Genomic DNA, 17,716 nt, shown 5'->3' on the forward strand with positions numbered 1-17,716 from the left:
AAGCCACCCCCCTGGGCTGAAGTACCGCTCCCCCTGTCCCTGCAGGTCGGGTGAAATTACAGTTAACCTTTTCACCCGACCTGCAGGAACGCGATCATTCTGTGACGCAGCATATGCTTCACAGGTCGGATAGGCACCGACTTTCATGACTCATATGCTGTGTCACAGGTCGGGAAGGGGTTAATGTTGTGAGTTGGACATTAATGCTGTCAAGTGAACATATTAAAGAGACTTTTGTTTGGAACTTTGCTGGGTAACTGCCTTGTCACTGCATAGCATAGATACTGCTGCACTACAAATTGTAGGTAATGCACAGTGTTGTAAATTTTAACTGACTACATGACTGGTGTCCAACTAATGTGTTTGAAATCACTCATTTTTCCTCTTATTTTTTCTTGGCACAGATGGGCTATAACATCAGATGAATAGTTCCTGTGCCACCATCTATCAGGTGTCATCATTTAAAGGAAACCTGTCACCCCTAAAATGGAAGTTGAGCTAAGCCCACCGGCATCAGGAGCTTATCTACAGCATTTTGTAATGCTATAGATAAGCCCCCAATGTATCCTGAAAGATGAGAAAAAGAGGTTAGATTACACTCACCCAGTGGCGGTCCCGCTGCGGTCTGGTCTGATGGGCATCGCGGTCTGGTCCGGGGCCTCCCATCTTCTTACGATCACGTCCTCTTCTTGTCTTCATGCTGTGGCTCCAGCGCAGGCATACTTTGTCTGCCTCGCTGACCTTTCCCGGCGCCTGAGCACTGCAGTACTTTGCTCTGCCCTCAACAGGGCAGACAAAGTACGCCTGGGCCGGAACTGCGGCGTGAAGACAAGAAGAGGACGTGATCGTAAGAAGATGGGAGGCCCCGGACCGTGACGCCCATCGGATCGGACCGCCCGCCCAGGTGAGTATAATATAACCTCTTTTTCTTATTTTTCAGGATACATCGGGGGCTTATCTACAGTATTACAGAATGATGTAGATAAGCCCCTGATGCCGGTGGGCTTAGCTCAACTTCCATTTTGGGGGTGACAGGTTCCCTGTAAGGCTTCTGGAGGTAGAGTAAAGGCGGAGGATTTTCTCCTTCATCTCATTGGGGGACACAGACCGTGGGTGTATGCTGCTGCCACTAGGAGGCTGACACTAAGTGATACAAAGAAAGTTAGCTCCTCCTCTGCAGTATACAGCCTCATGCTGGATGTCAGAGAAACAGTTTTTGCTTAGTGTCTGTAGGAGGCACACGGACGGGTCTGCTATTTAACTCTTATTATTTTACTTTTCAATTTTTACTGTTTACCTTTTTGATCTTTACTTTTTCCACGGACGAATGGGGCGACCGATCCTTTCAAGGTTCCGATCTCCCCGAACCATCAACAGGCGAGCACGGAGAGTGTCACCTCTCCTGCGACATGAGATGCCACGCCTGAGCTGATTTTTAGGGGCGACGGATCCCTTCAAGGGCACTGATCTCCCCACACTATCAACAGACGAGCACATGGAGTGTCGCCTCCATGTATCCTCTTCTGCAGCCAGGCCTAATGCCGGACAACTGGCCCTGTTCTCCCGGGGGGCTTAAAATCCGTGGATGTACAGAGGCACCCTCTCTTTGGCGTCTGAGCAGCCCCCACTGTACCACCACTGTTAAAGCGTATGGCACAAGGAGGCGGACAGTTCCTCTCCACCTCCCTAACAAAGGGATGGTGGATTGGGGTTAACCGCTTTATCCCAGCACTGTCCACTCTGCAATACCTTACCTGCAGCAGAACAGTAGAGTGCGGCACTGAAACCCAGCCAACCGCGGCGGCTCCATGCCGGGATGCGCACCAATAGTGAGTGGATCCAGTCGGCGATGGACCTCTGCAGTGGGATATTCACATGCTGACAGGCAGCCATGGCTTCCCTGTGGCCCACCTCCCTGAGGTAATGCTCCGGCCGGCTGCAAAAATTTAGTGCCCAGCTTCGGCCGATGTGTAGGCCTCATCCCGGAAGCCGCGCCCGCACTATGGCGTGCTAATGAGGCTCCGCCCACTTTTCTGGCACTTCTCTCCTGACACGGGAGCGCTTGCTTTTCTCGGCCACTCCAACGCCACTCACGTCCACCCTTGGTATTGCTCCCGCCAGCTGCAGAAATTTAGGCCCTGGTTTGGGCCTATTCATGGAAGTCACAAGGCTTCGCCCACATCGTGTCTGTGGCTCCATCCCCCCGAATTGGCACCTCTCGCTCTCTGCAAGACTTTACCACCTCTGCAACTCCCGGCGGCCATCTTGGTCCACCCGGTCGGCTCACACAGGGGTGACGGTTTTATATTAAAGAGGCACAACGACGCTGCAACATCAGTACCCGGGTAAGGAAGTACTGCTCTCTCCCCCTGCATTTTCCCCCTGTACTTAAGGGCACATGACCAGTATTCCCTGGTCTTAAAGGCACATGACCAGTATTCCCTGGTCTTAAAGACACATGACCAGTATTCCCTGGTCTTCAAGGTTCATGACCAGTATTTCCTGGTCTTAAAGGCACATGACCAGTATTTCCTGGTCTTAAAGGCACATGACCAGTATTTCCTGGTCTTAAAGGCACATGACCAGTATTCCCTGGTCTTAAAGGCACATGACCAGTATTCCCTGGTCTTCAAGGTTCATGACCAGTATTTCCTGATCTTAAAGGCACATGACCAGTATTTCCTGGTCTTAAAAGCACATGACCAGTATTCCCTGGTCTTAAAGGCACATGACCAGTATTTCCTGGTCTTAAAGGCACATGACCAGTATTCCCTGGTCTTAAAGGCACATGACCAGTATTTCCTGGTCTTAAAGGCACATGACCAGTGTTTCCTGGTCTTAAAGACACATGACCAGTGTTTCCTGGTCTTAAAGGCACATGTCCAGTATTACCTGGTCTTAAAGGCACAGAACCAGTATTCCCTGGTCTTAAAGGCTCATGACCAGTATTCCCTTGTCTTAAAGTCCGAAGCTAGTCACCCCAAATGAGCTCAGGAGCCCTCCGCCGCTGATCCCAGCTTATCCCAGAATACCTAGTTCCCCTGAGTGGGCTTCGTCACTGACCACAATGCATGGCTTCTCTGACCAAGAGATTGAATCCCTCCGTCAACCCTTTGTGACTCGGAGTGCTTGCAGGACCGATATAGATGGTCACTTATTCGGTGAGAAGTTGGGAGCGTTCCCCACTCAAGGACAAAGGATCACATGTTTCCTATAGACCCAACAGCAGTGGAAGGGTTGTCCAGGACAGTCTAGATCTAAGGGATCTTGGTTCCAAAAAGGGGACAGAAAGGTAAGACCGATCCTGGACCTCAAACTTCTAACAAGCTTGACAAGGTCCTCCTTCTTCGGATGGGGTTCCTCTGCTCAGCCATTACTTCATCAGAAAAAGGTGGGGTTTCTGGTATCCATTGACAATCGGGATGCTTACCGTCACATTACTATTTTTCCCCTCTTCAAAAATTCCTTCGCTTTTCCATTCGCGAACAGCATTTAAGTCACGACCTTGCCCTTCGGCCTTGCTACCACACCCAGAGTGTTCGCAAGGGTCATGGCGGCTGTCATGTTCCTCTTGCACCCAGAGGCATGGTCGCCCTGCCCTATCTGGTCGACTTTCTAGCCGCTCTTCCAGGACTGCGCTGAGTCGTCCATATCACTTGCGATACCCTCTCACCTAGGCTGTCAGCTAAACTTAGACAAGTTTTTCTGATTTCTAGCCCAGCAGATATCCTTTTTGAGCTCCTTCCTCACCCAGGGGAGATGCTTTCTCCCGATTCAATGGTTATTAGTAATTACCGATGCCAGTCTTCTTCTCTCGATCATTTTTCTGGGGATCCGAACGGTACGGCTAGTCCTACAGCAGGTCCACTGCCTTCTGGCGGGTCACCCCATCCGAATTCAATCAAATAATGCCACGGCTGTGCCATACGTCAATCATCTAGCAAGTACCCACGGTCAAGCGCCATGGCCGAGGTACCTCACGTTCTCTGATGCGCCAAGATCTATCATTCGGTGATCTCGGCACTACACATCCCAGGAGTAGAACTCTGGGTGGCAGACGCCATCAGGGTCCTGCCTCAAGTGAGTGGGAACTTCACCCGGAAGTCTTCCATCAGATCTGCCTTCACTGGAGCACTCCAGATGTAGATCAGATGGTGTCAAGACTGAACGCCAATGCACTCTAGTTCATGGTTCGGCCTCGAGATCCAAAAGCCATCGCAGTGCATGCTCTGGTTCTTCTTTGGCACCAGTTTCCATAACCCCTCTTCCACTACTTCCGAGAGCCTACTTCCGAGAAGCAGGAAGGGCCCCAGTGATCCTGGGAGATCCGCACTGACCACATCAGGTTTTTTAGCTTGCGGAACTAGTATTTTTCCGTCTTATTGCAAGAAAATTGCAAGTAGGGACTTTCTCGCAGAGAGTTTTCGCATACCGTTAGATCTTTGGGACCATAATGATCCTGGGAGTCTTACAGTACACTCCTTTTGATCCGGACAGACTTTACTATCAGGGAAAGTCACCCTTTTTTCTCTGCGATCTCGTCATCCTGATGAGTCTTCGGAGCTAGCTGCTCTGTTCTTTCAGACATTTTTCCTTATTACCATCAAGGCAAGGTTGTCCTCAGGCCATCCCCGTCCCTTGTTACCAAGTTGGTATTGTATTCCCACTGTTATGAGGACATCATTCTTCCCTCATCTGTTTCGGCACCAGTCCACAAAACGGAATGGGTTCCCCATATTCTGGACGAAGTGAGTGCCCTGAGTAGGTACATATCGAGGACAGCTTTCTTCCAAAGGTTGGACACTTTTTATTTGGGCTTCCTGACAGTAAGTCTTCCCGACGGTTACAGGAAGGGTTTAGCCGTTTCATTGGCCATGTTAGCCTGGTGGATTCTTTACACCATTCAGGAGTCCTTCCGTGTTAGATGTCAGCCTATCTCCCTGTCTATCAAGGTTTCTTGGGTTCCAGGCACCAGGCGTCAGAAAAGCACGCTTGCAAGCTTGCGGGTTCGTCCAGTCCACATGCATTCTTGAAGCACTATAATTCCAAGACTTCTGCAGATGTGAGTCTGGACAGGTGGACTCTGCAGGCCGTGTTGGCGCACTTGTAAGTAGCGGTTACACAGGGCCTGATCTGATGTTGTCCCCACCCAGGGACTGTTTTAGAACGTCCCATGGTCTGTGTCCCCCAATGAAGCGAAGGAGAAATAGGGATTTTTGTGTACTCACCGTAAAATCTTTTTCTCCAAGCCATTCATTGGGGTACACAGCTCCCACCCTGTTATTAGCTTGTGCTTGTTTTATAATTTGACATTCTGTACTCTCATATGTTGTTATTGATCTTCTACTGCTTTTGCAATGACCTGGTTCTCTGAGAGCCAGCAGGAGGGTGTGTACTGCAGAGGATGAGCTAACTTTCTTTGTATTACTTAATGTCAGCCTCCTAGTGGCAGCAGCATACACCCACGGTCTGTGTCCCCCATTGAATGGCTCGAAGAAAAGGATTTTACAGTGAGTACACAAAAATCCCTATTTTTCTTGGCTCATCCTGGATCTTTTGCTATCTGTGGATGGAAGTTTGGACATTAGGGCTTGCATAAGCATTTTGGCCAATCAAGTTCATCACTTTATGGCAGCTGTTTACCCTACCCTAGAAGAACAATGCACCATGACACCATGGTCCACTAGTCATAGAGGTCCCTGATCATGTGACCCCCCCCCACTCCTCCACTCTTGTGACCTCATCACAGGTCCTGTGCACAGAGTACAGCCATATATGTGATGTGCAGCTCTGCGGGTGAAGGTAGGTGCTGGAGATTCCCCATTGCTGGGGCAGGAGACATTAACCCCCTCAGTGCTGAGCCTGTGATAAATCTCTGTATGTGACTATAATTGGATTGTGTGTTTTATTGGAGCCAGGACGGGGCCATGACTGGATGTAGTGATCATGTGACGCTGGTAACAGCTCCAGAGGTTTCTTACATGGGATCTTTATGAAGTTACATTGTCATCTTCTCCCCATTCAGGTCCCTACAATATCGGATCCTCTCAGTGGAGATCATCTATATAAGAGAATTCTCCTGAGTGACCCTACAAGGATGGATAGGGACAGGGACAAGATGGTGGAGAGGATATTACACGTCACCCTAGAGATCCTCTTCCGGCTTACTGGAGAGGTGAGAGATTCTGATGACATCATATTACATCATTCTATGGGAATAGCAGATGGACAGAACTGGAGAGGTGAGGACTCTGGAAATGTCTGTAGTGAGATTTATTAATGTGTCTCTCCATAATCAGAATTACACAGTAGTGAAGAAGACCTCTAGTGAGCGCTGTCAGGCCCCTGTGTCTGAGGGATGGGGAAGTCTGCTGAGCCCAATCACGGGGCCTCCACCTCACCCCCTGATACATGTGGACATCGATGACCAGAAGATCCTAGAACTCACCTACAAGATGGTTGAGCTGCTGACTGGAGAGGTGACACTGCTGGGAATGCTGGGACTTTATACAGTAACGCTATGAAGGCATCCGGGGGATGACGGTATCATTGTATGTGTCAGGTTCCTATAAGGTGTCAGGATGTCACCATCTATTTCTCCATGGAGGAGTGGGAGTATTTAGAAGGACATAAAGATCAGTACAAGGACGTCATGATAGAGGTTCCCCAGCCCCTCACATCACCAGGTAATAGACAGGACTAAATACACACGGCCTATAATTATCTGTATGTAAAGAATGAATTCAGTCCCTGTATGTGTTTCTTCCAGTTCTATCCAGTGAGAGGACAACATCAGAGAGATGTCCCCATCCTCTTCTTCCACAGGAATGTAAACAAGAAGATCTCGATGTTCCTCAGGATCATCAGGTAGATTGAGAGAAGGTGTCATGAAATCTCCCCTATGATGTGTATAAGGCTATGCAGGTCTTGTGATCAGAATTGTTTTATAGCCCAGTGTTATAAACTGAACTGCCAATTTATTAGAAACACTGACACTTTCTTTATCAAAACTTTCCTGTATAGAGAATACTAATAACTAGTGTAATATAAAATAAAGTGATCATTTTTCAGTCTGAAACCACATTAGAATGGTAATTTTGAGCACTTCACCTAGGCATGGTTGTCAGGGAAATTTTGAAAAACTCTTTAACTGTTTAGTTTTTCTTCTCAAAAGTATTAGTACTGAGAACATTATGATTGAGGGAAAAAATTCAATGAAAGGAGATCCATAGGACATACATGATTTTTTGAGGAAGATATTAATAATATGTGAGGCAGTGACCTGTGTTACATGTGAGGGTCACTGTATTTTCCCTCCAGGATGTGTTTGGAGGATAATTGAGGCCATGGGAGTGGATTGCAGTCACAGGCGTAGCTGTGATTGCAATGAAAAATAAAAGTGAGTGTTAGGGTACCGTCACACAGTGCCATTTTGATCGCTACGACGGCACGATTCGTGACGTTCCAGCGATATCCATACGATATCGCTGTGTCTGACACGCAGCAGCGATCAGGGACCCTGCTGAGAATCGTACATCGTAGCAGATCGTTTGGAACATTCTTTCGTCGCTGGATCTCCCGCTGTCATCGCTGGATCGGTGTGTGTGACACCGATCCAGCGATGCGTTCGCTTGTAACCAGGGTAAACATCGGGTTACTAAGCGCAGGGCCGCGCTTAGTAACCCGATGTTTATCCTGGTTACCATCGTAAATGTAAAAAAAAAAAACAGTACATACTTACATTCCGGTGTCCGTCAGGTCCCTTGCCGTCTGCTTCCCGCACTGTGACTGCCGGCCGTAAATTGAAAGCAGAGCACAGCGCGCTGTGCTTTCACTTTACGGCCGGCACTCAGTCAGTGCGGGAAGCAGACGGCAAGGGACAGACACCGGAATGTAAGTATGTACTGTTTGTTTTTTTTTTACGCTGGTAACCAGGGTAAACATCGGGTTACTAAGCGCGGCCCTGCGCTTAGTAACCCGATGTTTACCCTGGTTACCCGGGGACCTCGGCATCGTTGGTCGCTGGAGAGCTGTCTGTGTGACAGCTCTCCAGCGACCACACAACGACTTACCAACGATCACGGCCAGGTCGTATTGCTGGTCGTGATCGTTGGTAAATCGTATAGTGTAACGGTACCCTTAGTCTTGGACAAGCTATTTGTTCAGGGCAGATTTAAGAAAACTTTGCTGGACTTTTGTTTTGAAACGAACTACTGAATGGTAGTGTGGCAGTCTGTTTCCTTCCTGGCCTGGTTTTCCATGTGTCCGAAGGCTCCAGGTTCTTTGGTTAAAAGCCCTGCAGTAAAGGGTTTGGGTGTGTCAGGGTCAGAGTTTGGCCTGGGTCAGACATGCGAGAAACTCGGCCGAGTCTCGAATGTCAATACCCGGCACTGCCGCTGGCACTAGGGACCGAAGCGTGCTTCTGCATAGAAATACATGCAGTTGCATACTCCTGTTCGGTTATTGACATGCGAGACTCATGCGAGTACGGTAGAAGGACAATGCACCATGACACAATGATCCACTAGTCAAGGACTGATTCCAGGAATATTAGAGAGTTTTTGTTGCTTCCCTGGACTTCATAGTCCTCATGTTTTAATCCTATAGCGCATCTTCAGGATGAGATCAAAGAGACTGTTCACAACATATCAGTATCTCCATATTATTTGTGGATGGGCCAATAATCCCACAGAATTACTTCTTCATCTAGTGGAATCTATTACAATCTAAATTGCTGACGATCTGAAAAGACAACGCGGGTGTCTCTAATAATGTAGCCATTCAGTCTTAGTTTTATACTTGGTGTAGATGACAGGGTAAAGCTGATCATAGACATTAAATGTTGTCTGGATCTTCCCCCAGTTTTCTGGTTATGATTTTTTTATCTTTCTCTGACTCTTAAAATTTTTGTTTCAGGGTAAATATCTGCCCCATATTAATACTACAGAGACATATATGAGAGGTGATGAGTGGTGTAAAGAGGAGATTCCCACAGATAACCACACGGGTGAGTATATCCTAAAAAACAATCAGTTCCAGGAGCGCACATCGGGTTGGCTCCATCCCAGAGGGAACACAAATCCATAATGGGTATTTATTTATGCTCCATGATTGTGCATATAATGATATATGATTATTTTTGTGACATGTTCGGACATTTCATCTCTTGCACATATCTGGTCAGTTTACATTATCTGTCTTGGAGCACATGATAATTATTATTATATTACATTATATGGTGATCTGCTGCAGATTTCTGCAATGTTTGGTATAACCTTGTTTTTTGTAAACCTACTACCATCCACTCTGATCATTACATAGTATATTTTTCCCCTAATTAAACACGTTGATTATGTGTCTGTATTCCTAAATCTTAAACAGATTTTGGTTCCCTTCCTCATTTTTGGACAATCATGTTCTTACATTCTGACATCTTCCCTCTTGTATCTAGTGATTTTTTTTACATTACACTTGATCCATTTTTTTTTACTTTATAGTTTACCTATGTGATAAAAGATATTGATGGTTTTTAACTCACTCTTTTATTTATAGTAATGAATTTTTTTTCATTTATAGCTCTATAATCATGGCCCTTTGTTGTTCCCTTTTTTGCCACTTTTGAAGCAGAAGAGATACTTCTGTATTCACAGTCCTGTTTAATACAGGACACTCAGTGGATGTCTATTAATATACTTTTGAAGCTTGTCAGTGTCGGGGATCTGAAATCAAGACCCCTGATATGGAAGGTAGAAACATTACTAGGGAGTCACAGGCTGTACTGTTCTGGAGAATTTTCTCAGCCTATAAACCTCAAAAGCATTCTTCTCTACATGCATACTATAACATTATATGCAGATATCATGCCAAAGCATTATAAGTTCTGAAAAGAAATCACCAGAGATTTCTAACTATAGAATTCTTTTCAAAAATTATACAAAATCATCACAGTAAATATGGGCATATGTTGTGTCCCTGTAATTGTAACGAGATGTACAATATAGTGATTTATGGTGATCGGTAAATAGTGTGAATAAAAATGACACCTTTTGTTTACATTCATATTATATCTACTATATAAAGCTGAATGTGTGTGTGTATGTGTGTGTGTGTATGTATGTCCGGGATTGGCATCTGCACCGTCGCCGCTACAGCCACAAAATTTTGCACAGTCACACGTCTGGACCCCGAGAGCGTCATAGGCTATGTTGTGAGGCGAAATTTTAACCCCACGCGTTCCAATTCACCAAACAATTTTGCCCCTATCTACATAATGGGGAAAAAAGTGAAAGGAAAAGTGTTGGAGGCGTCGCAGCTACAGCCACAAAATTTTGCACAGTCACACGTCTGAACCCTGAGAGCATCATAGGCTATGTTGTGAGGTGAAATTTTAACCCCGCGCTTTCCAATTCACCAAACAATTTTGCCCCTATCTACATAATGGGTAAAAGTGAAAGGAAAAGTGTTGGAGGCAAATTGACAGCTGCCAGATGTGAATAAAGGGGACTTAAAGAATGAGAGCGATGGCGCCAAAGAGTATATACCGTACAGTTGCTAAGGTGGGGCCCCGACATGGGATACTCACCACACGGGGATATGAACACACACACAAAATGCGCCACACACTACCACGTGCTTGAACACATATTACCCTCGGCACACATTTCACCACACATACACCAACCTCGCCACATAAAAATCAAAACACAAAAGTCGCCGCTCAAAACTCGCCACGCGCAAAACTCGCCACTTGCAAAAACTAGGCTCACGCAAAACTCGCCACAAGTGCAAAACTCACCTCATGGAAAACTTGTCACACGCAAAACTTGCACACGCTAAAAAATTGCCACATGCACAAAAGTTGCAACACATGCAAAAGTTGCCTCACACAAAACTTGCACATACTCAAAAGGCACCACACATAAAACTCGCCACGCGCAAAACTCGCCATGCGCAAAACTTGCTGCACACAACTTTCTACACTAACCTGTCACATGCAACTCGACACACAAAAAGTTGCTACACGCATGTTGCCACACTAAACTCATCTCACAAAAGTCGCTACATGCATGTCGTCACACGCAACTCAACACACACAACTTGACAAACGAAACTCGCCCTAAAACACACACAAGTCTGGTATTATCCTTCAAAAATAAAAATCTGATTAATAAGCAGACAAACTACAAGAGCAACAAATGTACCATATAGGAAATACGGCAGCTGTCAGTCACATGACCTGTCTATTATGTGTATGTGTGAGCTAATATATACTGCCAGGGGGAGAGCTTCCTGTTGGCTGGGGATTTATCAGGCTGCCAATTTAGCTTACAAATACTGAGGTAAAAATACTGAGCAAATAACGTGAGAACGAGGTCTAATACAGGAGGAGATGACACACAAGTATATACTATATACAGGGGAGATGACACACAGATATATACTATATACAGGAGAGATGACACACAGGTATATACTATATAGAGGAGGAGATGACATACAGGTATATACAGGAGGAGATGACATACAGGTATATACTATATACAGGAGGAGATGACACACAGGTATATACTATATACAGGAGCAGATGACCTACAGGTATATACTATATACAGGAGGAGATGACATACAGGTATATGCTATATATAGAAGATGACATACAGGTATATACTATATACAGGAGGAGATGACACAGATATATACTATATACAGGGGAGATGACACACAGGTATATACTATATACAGGAGGAGATGACATACAGGTATATACTATATATAGAAGGAGATGACATACAGGTATATACTATATATAGTAGGAGATGACATACAGGTATATACTATATACAGGGGAGATGACACACAGCAGGTATATACTATATACAGGGGAGATGACATACAGGTATGTACTATATACAGGAGATGACATACAGGTGTATACTATATATAAGGGAGATGACACACATGCATATACTGAGGTGAAAATGAGAGGTGTGAGGTGAAAATGAAAAGGTGTGAGTGCAAAATGATAGGAGTGAGGGAAAATAGTGGAGTGATCGGAAAATGACAGATGTGAGGTCGAAATGACAAGTGTTAGGGGTAATGATAGGAGTGAGGGAGAAAATGAGAAATGTGAGGGGGAAAATGAAAGATGTGATTGGGAAAATGTGAGGCGTGATGGGAAAATAAGAGAAGTGAGGTGCTATAACTAACCACAGATATTTACTATGCCCAGGCTACGCCGGGCTCTTCAGCTAGTAAATATATATTTTTTAACGGTAAAAAAAGCTTAGCACTCAGAATTTTGATTTCCAAAAAAAGAACACATATAATAAACAATAATAAAGTAACCCAGACAGACCACAATTAACAGGCCCACTCTGCTTCTGTTTGCTTCAGTTGTGCAACAGATCTATTTTGGACATAAATTCCATTTTCCTGAAGAGATCAGTCAAAACTCAGAAACTCCGGTGTGAACACACTCCAAGGCTGTCTGGCAAAAAATGGAAAAATGGATACATGTCTGTGTTTGATCCGCTTGATTGAATTTGCCCATTCAAGGGAATGGGTCTGAATTTCCAGATCGTACTCGCATGTCATCCAGAATTACAGCCATAGAAATTGAAGAAGGTGGGGGATAATGTAACTTCAGCTGTGCTAGTTCATGAGAAATCAAAACATATCATGTGAACAGAACTGGAGAAACATCCCGAGAGTAAAAAGTTTGAATGTGGAAGAGGTGAAAAAACAGCTATGAAGGTTTCTGATGAGCAGGATAGCTCCATGCAAAAACACATATGTGGAACTTTATTACCACAGAGGCTTAGTCACCCATGTGGTTACCTATTTGTTGTGCACAAAGGTGTCCGTAGCCTTTAAGCTAGGTGATCTTTGAAAGAACCAACAACTGTGAACCATGGATTACAGAGGACACTGCTGCAAATTCATTTTCGGATCCCCAGTGCTCCCATATTCATGATGGAATCCAATGCTTTCTGTTGAGTTCCAATACATATAAAATAGTATAAAATATTTCTTCTCATATCTTGTATCTGTCGCTTAGTTTCTTTTCATAAAAAAATATAGAAAACCTACACTTGCATAAAAGCCATTGCTTATTGTTACATGACCATACTGCTGTGCTCTATGCATATAGATAATATAAATATTAATATAATTTCAATGCAGTGTTATTTACAAATAATAATTTTATTCTTGGCAGATGACGGTACCAGGATCTCCGAGGGACAACTGATATTTTTAGATTTTGCACCAGTGGATCAAGGTATCACATCAGATACATATGAAGAACATATAATTATCACAGATGTACCTCAAGCCCTTCTTAAGAAAAATCTATCATATGATCCTTTTAAACGGGTCCTTTCTTCTACTACATTAAAGGAAAATATGGAAAACAAAAACCACAAAAGTACTGATGAACATAAAGTAGCTCACAAAGGGGAGAAACCATTTTCATGTTCACAATCTGGGAAATGTTCAAGATTTCTTTCACATCAGAGAAGTCACTCAGAGAAGAAGCTATTTTCATGTTCAAAATGTGGGAAATACTTTAAAAGGAAATCAGATCTTGTTTCACATCAAAAACCTCACACTAGGGAGAAGCCATTTTCATGCTCAGAATGTGGGAAATGTTTTAGTGAGAAAAAAATTCTCGTTCAACACCAGAGAATTCACACAGGTGAGAAACCATTTTTATGTTCCGAATGTGGGTGTTGTTTTAATCAGAGATCAGATCTTGTTAGACATCAGAGAACTCACACTGGGGAAAAGCCATTTTCATGTTCAGAATGTGGGAAATTGTTTTCACATAAATTCCATCTTGTTGCACATCATAGAACGCACAGCGGGGAAAAGCCATTTTCATGTTCGGAATGTGGGAAATGTTTTATGAGTAAAGCACATCTTGTTGCACATCAGAGAACTCACACAGGGCACAAGCCATTTTCATGTTCAGAATGTGGGAAATTTTTTTCAAATAAATTCCATCTTGTTGCACATCATAGAACTCACACCGGGGAAAAGCCATTTTCATGTTCGGAATGTGGGAAATGTTTTATGAATAAAGCACATCTTGTTACACATCAGAGAACTCACACAGGGCACAAGCCATTTTCATGTTCAGAATGTGGGAAATGTTTTATGGATAAAACACATCTTGTTACACATCAGAGAACTCACACTGGGCACAAGCCATTTTCATGTTCAGAATGTGGGAAATGTTTTATGAATAAAGCAAATCTTGTTACACATCAGAGAACTCACACAGGGCAAAAGCCATTTTCATGTTCAGAATGTGGGAAATGTTTTATCTATAAAACACATCTTGTTACACACCAGAGAACTCATACAGGGGAGAAACCGTTTTCATGCTCAGAATGTGGGAAATGTTTTAGTGAGAAAAGAACTCTTGTTAAACATCAGAGAACTCACACAGGGGAGAAGCCATTTTCATGCTCAGAATGTGGTAAATGTTTTAGTGAGAAACAAACTCTTTTTAAACATCAAATAACTCACACAGGTGAGAAACCGTTTTTATGTTCCGAATGTGGGGGTTGTTTTAATCAGAGATCAGATCTTGTTAGACATCAGAGAACTCACACTGGTGAAAAGCCATTTTCATGTTCAGAATGTGGGAAATGTTTTAGACAAAAATTCCATCTTGTTACACATCAGAGAAGTCACACAGGGGAAAAGCCATTTTCATGTTCAGAATGTGGGAAATGTTATATAGATAAATCACGTCTTGTTAAACATCAGAGAGCTCACACTGGGCAAAAGCCATTTTCGTGTTCAGAATGTGGGAAATGTTTTATTGATAAATCACATTTTGTTACACATCAGAGAACTCACACGGGGGAAAAGCCATTTTCATGTTCAGAATGTGGGAAATGTTTTATAGATAAATCAAATCTTGTTAAACACCAGAGAACTCACACAGGGGTAAAGCCATTTTCATGTTCAGAATGTGGGAAATGTTTTATAGATAAATCACATCTTGTTAAACATCAGAGAACTCACACATTGGAGAAGCCATTTCCATGTTTAAAATGTGAGAAATATTTTGAAAGGAAATCAATTCTTGTTTTGCATCAAAAAACTCACAAAGGAGAGAAGCCATTCTCATGTTCTGAATGTGGGAAATGTTTTACCCAGAAATTCGATCTTGTTAAACATGAAATAACTCACACAGGAGAGAAGCCGCTTTTATTTTAAATCATTACATTGTCACCATGTAACAGAAAAATTTCAAGTTATAATCAAGTAAAGTCAATTTTCTACAAGAGAAAGGAAAATCAACTCAGATCACTAAATAATAGAAAATGTATATACTGTATATACTTAAGTATAAGCCGAGATTTTTAGCCCATTTTTTTAGGCTAAAAGTGCCCCTCTCGGCTCATACTCGAGTCATTGTCCCAGGGGGTCGGCGGGGGAGGAGGAGTGGCTTGAGTGGCGACTGTCACATCATACTAACCTGCTCCCCGCGCGGTTTCTGCAAGTCCCTGCTTCTCCGATGGTCTCCGGCGCCCGCAGCTCTTCCTGAGTTCAGCGGTCACATTGTACCGCTTATTAAAGTAATGAATATGGGGGTGACTCCACTCCCATAGGCATGGAGCACATTTTCATTACTTTAATGAGCGGTACCATTTGACCGCTGAACACAGGAACAAGCTGCCAGCACCAGAGACCATCTGAGAAGCAGAGACCGCGCCAGGTGGGGGTGAGTATGACGGGAGGGTGAGCCATGTGATATTCACCTGTCCCCGTTCCACCGCCGGGCTCTGTCTTCCACGACCTGTGGCTGTGATGTTCAGGTCAGAGGGCGTGATGACATGTTTAGTGCGCGCCCTCTGCATGAACAGTCACTGCAGAGACTCGGAAGACACAGACTTGCGGCAGTGGAATGGGGACAGGTGAATATCGTAACTGCTGGAGCATGATATTCTATGGAGCATCTTATGGGGCATCATTATCCTTTGTGCAGCATTATATGGGGCATAATATTCGATGGAGCATCTTATGGGGCCATCAACCTTTATGGAGCAGCATATGGGGCAGATTATTCTATTGAGCATCTTATGGGGCATCATTATCCTTTGTGCAGCATTATATGGGGCATAATATTCTATTGAGCATCTTATGAGGCCATCAACCTTTGTGCAGCATTATATGGGGCATAATATTCTATGGAGCATCTTATGGGGCCCATCATGAACTGTATGGAGCATTATATGGGGCATATTTTGTATGGAGCATCTTATGGGTCCCAGCATGAACTGTATGGAGCATTATATGGGGCTCCTGATTCAATATGGATATTCAAAAACACAACCTACTGATGTCTCAATTAATTTTACTTTTATTGGTATCTTTTTATTTTTGAAATTTACCAGTAGCTGCTGCATTTGCCACCCTAGGCTTATACTCGAGTCAATACGTTTTCCCAGTTTTTTTGTGGCAAAATTAGGGGTCTCGGCTTATACTTGGTGTAGAAGGGAAGTGCTCCAAAATGTATATCTTTACGTAGAGATGTGTTTAGTGATATATAATTCCCCCACATGTGCTCAGTAGCCCCCTCCTCACGCTGGTATATCAGGTTTCATTTAGGACTTAGGCCAGTGGACAATAGATTATTTCCAAAATAAGGGCCACAAATGATAAGCTCATCCATAGAAGAATCTATATACATAATTGTCTAAGGGTCACTTCCGTCTCTCTGGCTGTCCTTCTGTCACGGTTATTCATTCGCTGATTGGTCTCGGCAGCTGCCTGTCATGGCTGCCGCGACCAATCAGCGACGGCCACAGTCCGATTAGTCCCTCCCCTACTCCCCTGCACTCACTGCCCGGCGCCCGCTCCAGAATCCCCTCCACTCACCGCTCACACAGGGTTAATGGCAGCGGTAACGGGCCGCGGTGTAACGCACTCCGTTATCGCTGCTATTAACCCTGTGTGTCCCCAACTATTTACTATTGATGCTGCCTATGCAGCATCAATAGTAAAAATATGTCATGTTAAAAATAATAATAATAAAAAAAAAACCTGCTATACTCACCCTCCGCCGCCTTTCTCGCTCTTCGCCACGCTCCCGGGACCGCTCCATTGTAAGCGGCAGCTTCCGGTGAGGTCCCGTCCCAGGGCTGGTGTGCGACAAGGACCTGCCGTGACGTCACAGTCATGTGACCGCGACGTCATCATAGGTCCTGCTCACACCAGCCCTGGCACCGAAAGCTGCCGCTTGCAATGGAGCGGTCCCGGGAGCGTGGCGAGTAGCGGGAAAGGCGGCGGATTGTAAGTATAGCAGGACTTCAACGGGCTATAGGTGAGTATATGTTTATTTTATTTTTTTTAAGTCTCTATACTACGTGGCTCTCTGCTGGCCAATATACTACATGACTGGGCAATATACTACGTGGCTCTGCTATATACTATGTGGCTGGGCAATATACTACGTGACTGGGCAATATATCGTACTACGTAGCTGGGCAATATACTACGTGGCTGGGCAATGTACTACTTGACTGGGCAATATACTACGTGGCTGGGCAATATACTACGTGACTGGGCAATATACTACGTGGCTGGGCAATATACTACGAGGCTGAGCAATATACTACGTGACTGGGCAATATACTACGTCGCTTGGCAATATACTACGAGGCTGGGCAATATACTACGTGACTGGGCAATATACTAC

General features: G+C 44.4%; 1 protein-coding gene across 1 annotated transcript in view; it reads left to right on the forward strand.

Moving 5' to 3' along the window:
• Nucleotides 1-15,364, forward strand: part of LOC138666642 (zinc finger protein 850-like) — a 157,294-nt gene extending 141,930 nt beyond the window's left edge. Inside the window, exons 15-20 of the mRNA XM_069754835.1 lie at nt 6,026-6,175; nt 6,300-6,479; nt 6,563-6,686; nt 6,770-6,867; nt 8,917-9,007; nt 13,217-15,364. Coding sequence (XP_069610936.1) covers nt 6,026-6,175; nt 6,300-6,479; nt 6,563-6,686; nt 6,770-6,867; nt 8,917-9,007; nt 13,217-15,231 — 2,658 coding nt within the window. The 3' untranslated portion in view covers nt 15,232-15,364. The remainder of the gene's footprint in view (nt 1-6,025; nt 6,176-6,299; nt 6,480-6,562; nt 6,687-6,769; nt 6,868-8,916; nt 9,008-13,216) is intronic.
• The last annotated feature ends 2,352 nt before the right edge of the window (nt 15,365-17,716 follow it).

The sequence above is a fragment of the Ranitomeya imitator genome, chromosome 2, assembly GCF_032444005.1.
Source record: "Ranitomeya imitator isolate aRanImi1 chromosome 2, aRanImi1.pri, whole genome shotgun sequence".
NCBI classification, from domain to species: domain Eukaryota; kingdom Metazoa; phylum Chordata; class Amphibia; order Anura; family Dendrobatidae; genus Ranitomeya; species Ranitomeya imitator.